The sequence below is a fragment of the Oryx dammah genome, unplaced genomic scaffold (assembly GCF_014754425.2).
Source record: "Oryx dammah isolate SB20612 unplaced genomic scaffold, SCBI_Odam_1.1 HiC_scaffold_26, whole genome shotgun sequence".
In the NCBI taxonomy this organism is placed as follows: domain Eukaryota; kingdom Metazoa; phylum Chordata; class Mammalia; order Artiodactyla; family Bovidae; genus Oryx; species Oryx dammah.
In genome coordinates, this window is record NW_024070210.1 from 54,538,736 (window position 1) to 54,554,762 (window position 16,027).

The 16,027-nt window shown below is 36.3% G+C and overlaps 1 protein-coding gene across 4 annotated transcripts in view; it reads right to left on the reverse strand.

Moving 5' to 3' along the window:
- VPS13C (vacuolar protein sorting 13 homolog C) overlaps positions 1-16,027 on the reverse strand; it is a 181,658-nt gene that overhangs the window by 134,145 nt on the left and 31,486 nt on the right. For all 4 annotated transcript variants that reach the window (XM_040226663.1, XM_040226662.1, XM_040226665.1 and 1 more), the window contains 4 exons: positions 14,346-14,405; positions 12,203-12,262; positions 11,081-11,161; positions 10,143-10,200 (listed from right to left, as the gene is read on the reverse strand). In XM_040226663.1, coding sequence (XP_040082597.1) covers positions 10,143-10,200; positions 11,081-11,161; positions 12,203-12,262; positions 14,346-14,405 — 259 coding nt within the window. The remainder of the gene's footprint in view (positions 1-10,142; positions 10,201-11,080; positions 11,162-12,202; positions 12,263-14,345; positions 14,406-16,027) is intronic.

Here is a 16,027-nt window from a genome sequence, read left to right on the forward strand (position 1 = left end):
TATATAAAACATGTAACTAATAAGGACCTACTGTATAGCACAGAAAACTCTGCTCAATACTCAATAATGGCTTATATGGGAAAAGAATCTAAAAAAAGTGGATATATATATATATAACTGATTCACTTTGCTGCACACATGAAACTACCAAAACATTGTAAATCAACTATACTCCAATAAAAATTTTTTTAAAAATAATCATTATTGTCTTAGATGCCCCCATAAAAATTACCAATACAAGATAGGAAATAAAACTTGATTAATTTTCATCTTATTTAATCATAGTTAGAATTTAGGAACAGAATCATGAATGAAATTCATATTACCCAGAAAAAATTGCCTACTACTTTATAATTTTCAAAATGATTATTACATATATAGTTTTAGACTCAAAAGACGACAATATTCTTGAAGTTAAGTAGTATAAAAAACAGAGTATCAGGGAATATGACAGAGCAAAAAGTAATATACTAAATTATAATTGTGAATAGTATTAAAATTATATAAATTGAGATACTTATAGTATTTATAATATGTGTAAGATTATATAAAATTTTTTAACCTATTTAGAGGTTATTTATAATTGAAACATGCCCAAGAATAAAGTTGCAGATTTTTCTGAACAAGTTCTTTCATGAATCAAACTAAATGCTCTCACAAACCAACAGGATCTGAAAGCTTTACCACCACTAAACAGGCACGCTTGTGAACATAAAGAGAAAGTGCCAACTCTCATATAAAGGCAGTTAGCTATAAAAGAATAAAAAGAAAACAATAGTGAACCATAGTAGCATGGAATATAGAAGAACATGGGCATAAAAACTGAGAAGAAACATAAAGAAGTACACTAAATATATACAAAGAATAGCAGAGGCAGTCCTAAGATAGCAGAGGAATAGGACGGGGAGACCACTTTCTCCCCCACAAATTCATCAAATGAACATTTGAACGCTGAGAAAATTCCACAAAACAACTTCTGAATGCCTGCAGAGGACATCAGGCACCGATGTCCAAAGCAGCCCATTGTCTTCGAAAGTAAGTGGGAAAAAATATAAAAGATAAAAATAGAGACAAAAGAGGTAGGGAAGGAGCTCCATCCCAGGACAGGAGTCTTAAAAAAGAGATGTTTCCAAACACCAGGAAACACTCTCACTGCCGAGTCTGTGGCGAGCCTTGGAACCACAGAGGGCAACATAACTGGGAGGAAAAAAAAAATTAAAACCCACAGATTAGGTGCCCAAAGGTAACTCCCCCAGCAGAGAAGCAGCGCAGAAGCCTGCACCTGCCACTAGCAAGCGGGGGCTGGGCAGGGAGGCGCGGGCTGCATTGCTTAGAGTAAGGACCAGGCCTGAATGCCCCAAGGGCCATCTGAGGGAACTAACTTGAGATAGCAAACCAGACTGTGGGATAGCTACCACGCAAAAAGCCCTAACCTAAGACATCTCCAGACCTGCGCACAGAACAAAGGACTGACTAGAGCTACATGAAAAGCCCCAACCTAAGGCACCCTCAGGCCCGCTCACAGAGCAAAGGACTGAGCAGAGCTAGCCGGCTGCAGGCCAGCCCATTGTCCTCCGGACACAGGCAGGCGAGGGCAGCCAGAGCCGGAGGGGGGAAATCCTGGCCCCAGAGAGGCATTATCTACCAAACTGCAAGCAGGCTTCCTTGCTAACCAAGACTCCTTGGGATTCTGGACAGTCAACATCTGCTTCAGAAGGTGAGCCGGTTGTACACCCAGAAAACCGAGCGGCAGGGACGGGGGAGGCAGTAAGTCGCAGTGACTGCGCTCACCAAACACCTCATCACCTGAGCTGCTCGGATCTGGGAAGGGCACAAAATGCAGGCCCAACTGAGTCTGCTCCTCTGAAGACTACCCGAGTACCTGAACCTGAGCGGCTTAGACCTGGAAAGTGTATACAACCCAGGGCCAGCCTCAGATAGTTCCCAGCAGAGCAACCTAGAGCCTAAGCAGTGTAGACAGGGTAAGCACACAAGCCGTGAGCAGGGGCAAACCCAGTGTGGCCGAGACACTGCGAGCACACGCCAGTGTTATTTGTTTTCAGCGTCCCTCCCTCCCCACAGCACAACTGAACAAGTGAGCCTAAAAAAGTGTCCACAACCACCCCCTTGTGCGAGGGCAGAAATTAGACACTGAAGAGACCAGCAAACAGAAGAAGCTAAAACAGAGGGAACAGATTAAAACCCTGTAGATAGTACTGACTACATAGGAAGGGGCCTATAGATCTTGAGAAAGATAATATAAGCCAGATCAAAGAACTGTCCAAAAATGAACTGACCCCACACTGCCCACAACACCACCAAATAAAGTCCTAGACATGTTTTTACTATTTTTACTCTCATTCAATTTTTTTTATTTTTTATTTTTAAGTCCTCTATTACTCCTTTCATTTTCTAAACCTACTATTACTATGCAAAAAAAAAAGAGAGAGAGAGACACTATTTTTTAAAGCAAACTTCATATATATATTTTATAATTTTGTGACTTTTTTTTTTCTCTTTTTCTTTAATATTGTATTTTTGAAATCCAACCTCTACTCTAGATTTTTCATCTGTGCTTTTTGGTATTTGTTATCAATTTTGTACCTTTAAGAACCCAATCTTCACTACCCATTTTTACCTGGAAGCAAGATTACTGGCTTGACTGCTCTCTCCCGCTTTGGACTCTCCTTTTTCTCTACCAGGTCACCTCTATCTCCTCCCTCCCCCTTCTCTTCTCTACCCAACTCTGTGAATGTCTTTGTGTATTCTGGATGGTGGAGAACACTTAGGGAACTGATTACTGGCTGCATCTGTCTCTCCCCTTTTGATTCCCCCCTTTATCCTCCTGGCCACCTCTGTCTCCTTCCTCCCTCTTCTCTTCTCTGTATAACTCCATGATCATCTCTGAGCGGTCCAGACTGTGGAGCACACATAAGTAAGTGATTACTGGCTAGCTTGCTCTCTCCTCTTTTGATTCCACTTCATCTCATCCTGGTCACCTCTATCTCCCTCCTCCCTCTTCTCTTCTCTCTGTAACTCTGTGAACCTCTCTGGGTGTCCCTCACTGTGGAGAAACTTTTCATCTTTAACCTAGATGTTTTATCAAAGGTGCTGTATAGATAGAGAAGTCTTGAGGCTACTGTAAAAATAAGACTGAAAACCAGAAGCAGGAGGCTTAAGTCCAAATCCGGAGAACACCAGAGAAAGCCTGACTCCAGGGAACAATAATCGACAGGAGCTCATCAAATACCTCCATACCTACACTGAAACCAAGCACCACCCAAGAGCCAACAAGTTCCAGAGCAAGACATACCATGCAAATTCTCCAGTAACACAGGAACATAGCCCTGAGCTTCAATATACAGGCTGCCCAAAGTCACTCAAAACCCACTGACAAAATTACTGGACACTTCATTGCACTCCAGAGAGAAGAAATCCAGCTCCACACTGACACAAGCTTCCCTAACCAGGAAACCTTGATAAGCTACCCTTAAAACCCCACCCACAGTGAGGAAACTCCACAGTAAAGAGAACTCCACAAACTGCCAGAATACAGAAAGGCCACCCCAAACTCAGCAATATAAACAAGATGAAGAGACAGAGGAATACCCAGCAGGTAAAGGAACAAGATAAATGCCCATCAAACAAACAAACCAGGAAGAGATAGGGAATCTACCTGATAAAGAATTCCAAATAATGATAGTGAAAATGATCCAAAATCTTGAAAACAAAATGGAATCACAGATAAATAGCCTAGAGACAAGGATTGAGAAGATGCAAGAAAGGTTTAACAAGGACCTAGAAGAAATAAAAAAGAGTCAATATATAATGAATAATGCAATAGATGAGATAAAAAACACTCTGGAGGGAACCAACAGTATGATAACGGAGGCAGAAGATAGGATTAGTGAAGTAGAAGATAGAATGGTAGAAATAAATGAAACAGAGAGGAAAAAATAAAAATTAATTAAAAGAAATGAGGGCAATCTCAGAAACCTCTGGGACAATGTTAAACGCCCCAACATTTGAATCATAGGAGTCCCAGAAGAAGAACACAAAAAGAAAGACCATGAGAAAATACTTGAGGAGATCATAGTTGAAAACTTCCCTAAAATGGGGAAGTAAATAATCACCCAAGTCCAAGAAACTGAGAGAGTCCCAAACAGGATAAACCAAAAGCAAAACACCCCAAGACACATATTAATCAAATAAACAAAGAACAAATATTAAAACCAGCAAGGGAAAAACAACAACACAAGGGTATTCCCATAAGGATAACAGCTGATCTCTCAATAGAAACTCTTCAGGCCAGGAGGGAATGGCAAGACATACTTAAAGTGATGAAAGAAAATAACCTACAGCCCAGATTACTATACCCAGCAAGGATCTCATCAAATATGAAGGAGACATCAAAAGCTTCACAGACAAGCAAAAGCTGAGAGAATTCAGCACCACCAAACCAGCTCTCCAAAAAATGCTAAAGGATCTTCTCTAGGCAGGAAACACAGAAAGGGTGTATAAACTCGAACCCAAAACAATAAAGTAAATGGCAATGGGGTCATACTTATCAATAAATACCTTAAATGTAAATGGTTTGAATGACCCAACCAAAAGACAAAGACTGGCTGAATGGATACAAAAACAAGACCCCTATATATGTTGTCTACAAGAGACCCACCTCGAAACAAGGGACACATACAGACTGAAAGTGAAGGGCTGGAAAAAGATATTCCATGCAAACAGAGACCAAAAGAAGGCAGGAGTAGCAATACTCTTATCAGACAAAATAGACTTTAAAACAAAGGCTGTGAAAAGAGACAAAGAAGGACACTACATAATGATCAAAGGATCAATCCAAGAAGAAGATATAACAATTATAAATATATATGCACCCAACATAGGAGCACCGCAATATGTAAGACAAATGCTAACAAGTATGAAAGGGGAAATTAACAATAACACAATAATAGTGGAAGACTTTAATACCCCACTCACACCTATGGACAGATCAACTAAACAGAAAATTAACAAGGAAACACAAACTTTAAATGATACAATAGACCAGTTAGACCTAATTGATATCTATAGGACATTTCACCACAAAACAATGAATTTCACCTTTTTCTCAAATGCACACGGAATATTCTCCAGGATAGATCACATCCTGGGCCATAAATCTAGCCTTGGTAAATCAAAAAAATTGAAATCATTCCAAGCATCTTTTCTGACCACAATGCAGTAAGATTAGATCTCAATTACAGGAGAAAAACTATTAAAAATTCCAATATATGGAGGCTGAACAACACACTGCTGAATAACCAACAAATCAAAGAAGAAATTAAAAAAGAAATCAAAATACGCATAGAAAGGAATGAAAATGAAAACACAACAACCCAAAACCTGTGAGACACTGTAGAAGCAGTGCTAAGGGGAAGGTTCATAGCAATACAGGCATACCTCAAGAAACAAGAAAAAAGTCAAATAAGTAACCTAACTCTACACCTAAAGCAACTAGAATAGGAAGAACTGAAGAACCCCAGGGTTAGTAGAAGGAAAGAAATCTTAAAAATTAGGGCAGAAATACATGCAAAAGAAACTAGAGACCATAGCAAAAATCAACAAAGCCAAAAGCTGGTTCTTTGCGAGCATAAATAAAATTGACAAACCATTAGCCAGACTCATCAAGAAACAAAGGGAGAAAAATCAAATCAACAAAATTAGAAATGAAAATGGAGAGATCACAACAGACAACACAGAAATACAAAGGTTCATAACAGACTACTATCAGCAACTATATGCCAATAAAATGGACAACATGGAAGAAATGGACAAATACTTAGAAAAGTACAACTTTCCAAAACAGAACCAGGAAGAAACAGAAAATCTTAACAGACACATCACAAGCATGGAAATTGAAACTGTAATCAGAAATCTTCCAGCAAACAAAAGCCCAGGTCCAGATGGCTTCACAGCTGAATTCTACCAAAAATTTAGAGAAGAGCTAGCACCTATCCTATTCAAACTCTTCCTGAAAATTGCAGAGGAAGGTAAACTTCCAAACTCATTCTATGAAGCCACCATCACCCTAATACCAAAATCTGACAAAGATGCCACAAAAAAAGAAAACTACAGGCCAATATCACTGATGAACATAGATCCAAAAATCCTTAACAAAATTCTAGTCAACAGAATCCAACAACATATTAATAAGATCATACATCATGACCAAATGGGCTTTATCCCAGGGATGCAAGGATTCTTCAATATCCGCAAATCAATCAATGTAATACACCACATGAACAAATTGAAAAATAAAAGCCATATGATTATCTCAATAGATGCAGAGAAAGCCTTTGACAAAATTCAACATCCATGTATGATAAAAACTCTCCAAAAAGCAGGAATAGAAGGAACATATCTCAACATAATAAAAGCTATATATGACAAACCCACAGCAAACATTATCCTCAATGGTGAAAAATTGAAAGCATTTCCCCTAAACTCAGGAACAAGACAAGGGGGCCCACTCTCACCACTACTATTCAACATAGTTTTGGAAGTTTTGGCCACAGCAGTCAGAGCAGAAAAAGAAATAAAAGGAATCCAAATTTGAAAAGAAGCAGTAAAACTCTCACTGTTTGCAGATGACATGATCCTCTACATAGAAAACCCTAAAGACTCCACCAGAAAATTACTAGCACTAATCAATGAATATAGTAAAGTGGCAGGATATAAAATCAACACACAGAAATCCCTTGCATTCCTATACACTAATAATGAGAAAATATAAAGAGAAATTAAGGAACCAATTCCATTCACCATTGCAACAAAAAGAAATAAATACTTAGGAATATATCTACCTAAAGAAACTAAAGACCTGTATATAGAAAACTATAAAACACTGGTGAAAGAAATCAAAGAGGACACTAATAGATGGAGAAATATACTGTGTTCATGGATTGGAAGAATCAATATAGTGAAAATGAGTATACTACCCAAAGCAATCTATAGATTCAATGCAATCCCTATCAAGCTACCAACAGTATTTTTCACAGAGCTACAACAAATAATTTCACAATTTGTATGGAAATACAAAAAACCTTGAATAGCCAAAGCAATCTTGAGAAAGAAGAATGGAACTGGAGGAATCAACCTGTCTGACTTCAGGCTCTACTACAAAGCCACAGTCATCAAGACAGTATGGTATTGGCACAAAGACAGAAATACAGATCAAAGGAATAAGATAGAAAGCCCAGAGATAAATCCATGCACCTATGGACACCTTATCTTTGACAAAGGAGGCAAGAATATACAATGGAGAACAGACAATCTCTTTAACAAGTGGTGCTGGCAAAACTGGTCAACTACTTGTAAAAGAATGAAACTAGAACACTTTCTTACACCATACACAAAAATAAACTCAAAATGGATCAAAGATCTAAATGTAAGTCCAGAAACTATAAAACTCCTAGAGGAGAACATAGGTAAAACACTCTCCAACATAAATCACAGCAGGATCCTCTATGACCCACCTCCCAGAATACTGGAAATAAAAGCAAAAATAAACAAATGGGACCTAATTAAAACTGAAAGCTTCTGCACAACAAAGGAAACTATAAGCAAGGTGAAAAGACAGCCTCTGGAATGGGAGAAAATAATAGCAAATGAAGCAACTGACAAAGAGTTAATCTCAAAAATATACAAGCAACTCCTGCAGCTCAATTCCAGAAAAATAAACAACCCAATCAAAAAATGGGCCAAAGAACTAAATGACATTTCTCCAAAGAAGACATACAGATGGCTAACAAACACATGAAAAGATGCTCAACATCACTCATTATCAGAGAAATGCAAATCAAAACCATAATGAGGTATCATTTCACACCAGTCAGAATAGCTGCGATCCAAAAAAGTCTACAAGCAATAAATGCTGGAGAGGGTGGGGAGAAAAGGGAACCCTCTTACAGTGTTGGTGGGAACGTAAACTAGTTCAGCCACTATGGAGAACAGTGTGGAAATTCCTTAAAAAACTGGAAATAGAACTGCCATAAGACCCAGCAATCCCACTGCTGGGCATACACACCAAGGAAACCAGAACTGAAAGAGACACGTGTACCCCAGTGTTCATTGCAGCAGTGTTTATAATAGCCAGGACATGGAAGCAAACTAGATGTCCATCAGCAGACGAATGGATAATATGTGGTACATATTCACAATGGAGTATTACTCAGCCATTAAAAAGAATACATTTGAATCAGTCCTAATGAGGTGGATGAAACTGGAGCCTATTATACAGAGTGAAGTAAGCCAGAAAGAAAAACACCAATACAGTATACTAACGCATATATATGAAATTTAGAAAGATGGTAACGATAACCCTGTATGCAAGATAGCAAAAGAAACACGGATGTATGGAAAACTCTTATGGACTCTGTGGGAGAGGGCGAGGGTGGGATGATTGGGGAGAATGGCATGGAAACATGTATAATATCATACATGAAACGAATCTCCAGTCCAGGTTCGATGCATGGTACAGGATGCTCGGGGCTGGTGCACTGGGAGGACCCAGAGAGATGGTACGGGGAGGGAGGTGGGAGGGGGGTTCAGGATGAGGAACACGTGTACACCCATGGCGGATTCATGTTGCTGTATGGCAAAACCAATACAATATTGTAGAGTAATTAGCCTCCAATTAAATAAATAAATTTATATTAAAAAAAGAATAGCAGAGAAAATGTATGGGATAAATAATATACAGGCAGCTTTGTTAGAGATCTACTCAAAAATAAATAAAGGTAAGGCTGCCATGAAACAGAAAAGATCTCTGGATAAATTCAAATCAAAACAACAGTGAATTTACCCCCTACATCTGTCAGAATGGCTACCATCAAAAAGTTTACAAATAACAAATGCTTACAAATAACATATTCTAACAAAGAGAATATGAAGAAAAGGGAACCCCTGTGCATCGTCAGTGGGAAATGTAAACTGGTGCAGTAACTACTGAAAACATTGTGGAGGTTCCTTAAAAAACTAAAAATAGAACAACCGTATGTCCCAGCATTTCCACTTCTGGGCGTATATCCTAAAAAAATAAAAACACTAATTTGAAAAGACACATGCACCCAAATGTTCACAGCAGCACCATTTACAACAGCCAAGATATTCCAGCTACCCAAATGCCCATCAAGAGAGGAACGGATTAAAATATGGTACATATATACAATGGAATATTACTCAGCCATAAAAAAGAATGAAATATTGCCATATGTAGCAATATGGATGAACTTAGAGAATATTATGCTTAGTGAAATAAGAGAAAGACAAATATTACATGATATCATTTATATACAGAATCTAAAAAAAACACAAATGACTGAATATGCAAAACAGACACAGACTCACAGATGTAGAAAATAAACTTGTGGCTACCAAAGAGGAGAGGGAAAGAGAAGGGACAAATTAGGGCATGTGATTAACATGTACAGCCTACAACACATAAAACAGATAAACAATAAGGATTTACTGTATAGCACAGGGAATTAGACCCAATATCTTGTAATAATCCATAATGAAGTATAATCTGTAAAAACACATTATCTGTGCTTTGTACACCTGAAATTAGCACGATGCTATAAATCCACGATGTGCATGCATGCAACTCCTCCATCTCTTGCATTGGCAGGCAGATGTTAACACTGCGCCGCCTGGGAGGCTGCACTATAATCATCTCTACATCGTTGTTTAAAAACCTCTGGAGTGGTTTGTCTTAACACTACAATACTGACATCAAGACCTCAGAGATTTCATTATTAAACAAAGAAAAAAAAAAGAAAATCTAATTCCTAAAACAAAGTAGACGATAACAAGATAGGGAAAAAACATGGAGGTCAAGTGGGTTAGCTGTTGGGAGTGAACTATAGCCACAGAGCCCTTCTCTCTCACTCTCCAGTGGTGTAAGTAAGTGTTACAATCTATTTCTAAATACTAAAATATATACCGAATATGCTGTATCATGACACTAACATATAAAATTAATACTTTCTATTTGTCAAAATAACTTTATCAGAAAAAGTATATTAAAATAAAGTATTTAATTCCACGTTTCCTATAACGTAAAATAAACTTTTACCATTACTTACTGTATTGATGGTTTGGGGGTATATTGTTACTTGTAAGAATTTCACTTTTCAGCTGATCCTAAATAAAAAAATTTGAATGATATCAGAATGAAAAAGAAAATGCATACATTCTCAGCACCCCTGACATGCACATAAAATATGGTTCTAAATCAATATCTTTATTCCCAACTTTGTAATTATTAGTCCATAAGAAAAACACACTGAGCACTATTTACAGATATATTTCTTTAGAATATTACTTCAGTAGATAATTTTTATAAATTCTAAATACCTAGAAACAACATAAGACTGTTCCACTCTGACTTAAAATGTATATAATATGTACACACACACACACATTCATAAATTAGGATCTCAATCACTTTCTAGACAAAGGCAAATTAATCATTACAGTATCTTCCTGAGAAATAAAAGACAGAATCTTGGAATTAATTCAGTTCAGAAAATTCAACTGTTCTTTTCTAAGTAAATATGACTAAGATTGGTTAGCTTTAAGACATGACTTAACATGCTTAGTTTTGAATCAATCATTCACTATGATGCATCACTATAAATGCTTAAAACATATGCTACAGATACATTTTTCAAAAATCTGACAGGTATCATCTGTCTTTACAATCCTCTTCAAGTAATCATTCTCATATGAAACTCCACAATGCAACCAGAATGGCATCAAAATCAGAGTGTGAAAAACCATAAATCCAGTTTTAATTTGATAGTATAGGTTCTCATCTCACTGTCAAGTGAAAGATGTCACAAAGATCTTCAAAAACAAAAGTGCTATTTTTAAGATAGAGTCAATTCCAAAAACTGTGTTGCACACTTTTGACTTAGCCAAAACTTCAGCAAAAGACCAGTATCTTGTCCTCATTAGAGACCGCATATGTAAAATGAATCTCAGGAGTACAGTCAGCTATTCAGGGGCAAACTGAAATTACCAAGATCTGTTCCCTTGATCCCTGGTAAGACATGCTGCAGTTCACATTCCAGTAGGCACTGAGACTATCAAGTCGTATCAGCTATAAAAGAAAAATTGGAAAAGATCAGGCAACTAACAAATCGAAGTTATGTATCAATATTAAAAGAATATTCTCACGCTCACTACACCAAAATCATCCAATCGTCATTCTGAACGTTTAAAGGGAAGAAGATAATGCAAAAGTGGAGGAAAACGTATGTATGCTATTCAGAGACTTTATTATTAATCTGGGCTTCCTAAGCGGCTCAGATGGTAAAAAAAAATCTAACTGCAACACAGGAGACCTGGGTTCGATCTGAGGGTCAGGAAAACCCCCTGGAGAAGGAAATGGCTATCCACTCCAGTATTCTTGCCTGGAGAATTCCATGGACAGAGGAGCCTGGCAGGCTACAGTCTATAACATCCCAGAGAGTCAGACATGACTGAGTGACTAACACTTATTAATCTAGCATTTGCTGAATTGTGCTTGCAGGAACACTGTTCCCCAGGGGATTTACTCATTCAATAATCAAATATTTATTGAGAATTCAGTATTTAACAGATTCTGTAAGTATTTCAATGAATAAGAAAGACATGATTCCTCCAATGAATACAAATGGCTGTTTCAAAGGAAGGGTGAAGGGAAGAGGATTCTATGATCAACAAAGATGGAAAAAGTACATACAAAATATCCCTTTGGAAGATTCAAAGTGTTTATTAGCATATTTAAAGTATTGTGAAATCCTGGAGTTTAAAACAAAATAAAATATACCTGTCTAACTATGAACACTTTTCTGTTTTAGCCAGTAATCTTACTTGACCAGAGAATATTTTTTCAACAAATCTAATATTATCTCAATTATCTAATGCCCCATCAAGTATAATTTGGGAAATATTAATTTTATCTAGTTTCTTTATATTCTAGGTGAAGAAAGATAAGTGATTTTAGAAGGTAACATAGTAAGTAGCTGAGCCAAAACTAAACCCTAAACTTTCAACTCCCATTCAATGGTATATTCTGCTCTATCAAGGTTACTTGAAGAAAATACATTAAACGTTTGTACTTAGGAAAATAACTAGATTAAAAAGTCTAGTCTAATACCTTGTATATAATTTTTTCTGCTTCATTTAATATGCACGGTGTCCAGTCTTTGTTTGCAGTCTAAAACAAACAAAAAAAAAGAATAGCTGTGAAATGAAGTATATGTATCATAAAACAGTGCTCTAATAACCATAACAAAATAACTTAGAAATAACAAGACATCTAGTTATCACTGGCTAATGTGAGTTACCTGTTTTTCAATACATATATTACAAAATCAAAGGAAGAGTGAAAAAGAGAATTGAGGAGGTTCTAATTTAATTCAGTTCATTCATCCAGAAAATAATTACTGAGCTATTGTTTGTCTGAGAGTGGGTATGAATAAAAATAACAAAGAGCTAGCTAGGCAGTAGTTAGATGTGGCTGAGTGGAGTCAGAGGAGGTTAAGGAGAGGCTTTTTAATTTTAATATAAAGGAGAGACTTAATGCACTTAAATGGTTAGAAGACAGAGGAGGGCAGGGAAGAAGAGTTGAAGATTTAGGAAAGAAAAGGAAATCGGCAGAAATCAGGAAGAAAGGACAAAAGGTAGAAGAGAATGAGAGAAAGTCGGGGAAAGTCTCCTAAGGACATGGGTGAGGACAGGATCCAGTCAGAGGTGGGAAGATTATCTAAGATTTAAGAGTTAGTCTGCATTTGAAAAGATGGAAAAAAGGAATGGTACAGATACAGAAAGAGGTGAGTCTGCTATTACTGTTGTTATAACAGTCAATGTAGTAGTTGAAGCAGAAATTGAGCCAATGTGCCAAATACTTTATTCAAACTATTTCATTAAATCATCACAAAAACACTAAAATACAGGTAATACTGTATCAATGAATGGAGGTTGGATAAGAAGGAAACCAACATGGTAACCAGAACAGTAAGGTGTCACAGGTACTCTGATAAAATATAAAGGGAGTATTTAAAAAAAAAAGGAATAGTAAATTCTAAGAGTGAAGTTAAAAAAAAATGAGAAAAACAGTAATATCTCAAGGAAATATTAAAACCCGAATAGAATCACCAGGCAGTTTAAGGGAAAAGAGTAACACAGGCAAAGAAAACAGTATGAAAAATCTGAGGAAAGATAGAGAGGATCAAAGAACAATACACACTGGGGAAACTATACATCACCTTACGCCCTGGTACTACTGCCATCAGCCAACGCAGAGTCAGCCACAGGACTGTTTTGTGTTTTTCATCTGGTCTGCTAGAAGCTCAATATTAAATACTGACCTTTCTTATGACTAATATTGTTTGTCTCATTTTTCTGGAACAATTATGCCTCTACCTTTCAGAACACAGATTCTGGTTCTTCCAAAGTATTATAGGATTATTTCTTTTTTATTGAAAGCTACTTCAAATTTATTTTGGAGACAAGCAGAGGATAAACAGTGTATTAAACACTAGCTTCCTTGACTCCCTTTCCTTTATTTCTCCAATACGTGTTAATTTTTTTTGCTTTGCTTCTCTGTATGCATGTATCATTCTTAAGGAGTCCATGGAACAAAGACCTTTCTCTGTTTAATAGACTACTTCTCTTTCCTTTTTCCTTCGTCTTCTTTCCTTCCTATGGCCCTCTTCACATAACTAATCAAAAGGCAAAAATATACCCAATGTGATTTACTGCTCACTGTCCTTAACTTTAAAACATGTCCCTACCACTTAGTTGTCCATAATAGAAAAAAAAAATGTCCAACCAGGATATACCCACTCTATATACTAAGGATCTTAAAAGAAAAAACAAACTGCATTGCAAAATACTTAATCAAAATAAATTATCTTATGTATATTTCAATATAATAAACACATATACATACACATAAATAGATAGACATGTACAAGCTATTTGGAAATTATACTGTGGATAAGAACTTGACTCTATGGAAATCTATCTTCCCCTAATTTACTACACATTTAAGATACAGCTTTTAAGACTTTCAAAACACTTGTTCTTAATATTTTTATATTTGTTAAATTCAAAGATAAAATAATTACAGAATATAATAAAAGTATCACTAAAAATTACAAATTTCTAGAAAAGCTATAGAAAAGTTACACATAAAAATAAAAAAGCTATTTGCAGCAATAGCTGATTTTAGGAAATTCACCCTGAGAATAATATTTTACAGATTCCACAGAAATTTTAAATAAGATCAACTTTACCAATAGACTAAGTTCTCCCAGTGTGACACCAAATGAAAGAGGCCGCTTTGGATCTGATATCTGTCAAAGAAAAAAGTGACATTAAAATACACTCATAGTGAGGGTAAATCCATTTTACCCTCTATAACAGGCAACACAGGACAATGAATTTACAGGTAAGTTACACAACACAAACGGATTTGTGGAGAAGAAAGGGAAGGAAGACACTAACATGGCTGAGATTTTCCATATTTTGTAGGCATGACACTAACATGATACTTTCCCAGTGGAACTATTATTTTTTACTAGAAGTGAGAACACTCACTAACTAGGACTAAACAGATTCTTGTCCAGTTTAAAAGAGACAGTCTCTTTATGTATACCACTAAAGATGTTCTCCATAGATAAATAAAACAAGGAGTTGCAGATAAAACAGTGCCAGTAAATTATTTTTAAAAGATTTTCACATTTAGAAATGTGAACTGTCTCTCTACACCTTTAATTTCCAATGACACTTTTTAAAAAATGTCTGTTAGAAGATGCTCAAGATCCTTAATATTCAATTTCCTCAATCCCTTAACCCAAAATCTGCCATTATTAAACTGATCTATTTCTCATCTTCAATATCTAAGTAATATTTATACACAGTGCTTAAACTGTGCCATTGTATGTACGATGACTTTGTTTTTGACATCTCAGAGATGTACAAAAATTAGTGTTTTTTGGTCATGAAAGAAAATAGGGAAACTAGAGACAAGAGAAAAATCATATAACGTTCTAAATCATCCATCAGGGACTTGAGTCACATAACACCCTTCTCAAACAGGAAAACCATGATCTGGTATAGCTGTAAAGAATGAGCTTTGTGAGCTTTGTTTTTAATATCAGATATATTATGGTTTGTGGCAAAATATATTTCCTTCATTCCCATATTCATCTTTTTAGGCCTATGAATATCAAGCTCAAAATAGCTTGCAGCTATTTCAGAAGGAACTTTAATAAAGCACAACTCCTCAGCTGCTAATGCACTACCCATAAATTACTGCTCTCATACAAAGAGCATCTTTATGATAAACTGTACCTCCCCTACCCTCATTTCTATATTTTTAACTATCCTTCCACATACAATAATTAAGGTAGTCACACTGAAAGAGGCAAGATACAAGGAAGATCCCTTTGTGCTTTTAATTTTTTCTGTAGATTATTTTAATATATTTTGTCACTGACACCAACTTAAATGTAATTGATATTACTTGTCCCACTCCTGTGCATCTCTGTATTTTTTCATTAAAGAGACAGAAATAACATACCTTTCAAATTGTACTTGCTCAGTAGAAAAGCTTAGTTTAAGTTTAAACTGAAAGTGGGAGGGAGGGTCAAGAGGGAGGGGACACAGGTATACCTATCGCTGATTCATGTTGATGTTTGGCAGAAACCAACACAATACTGTAAAGCAATTATCCTTCCATTAAAAATAAAAAAAATTTTTTAAGCTGAGATTATTATTCATCAACATACCACTGGCTTTAAGAATAAATTCTTTTACTTCCATGACAACTTGAGTTCTAAGTTTGTTTTAAACAAGGCAATTTATGAATTAGGTTTTTAGACATTTGTTTGTAAAATTCTGTCTACTGGACATTCCAGGTGCCTCAGCAGTAAAGAATCCACCTGCCAATGCAGGAGACATAAGTTCGATCCCT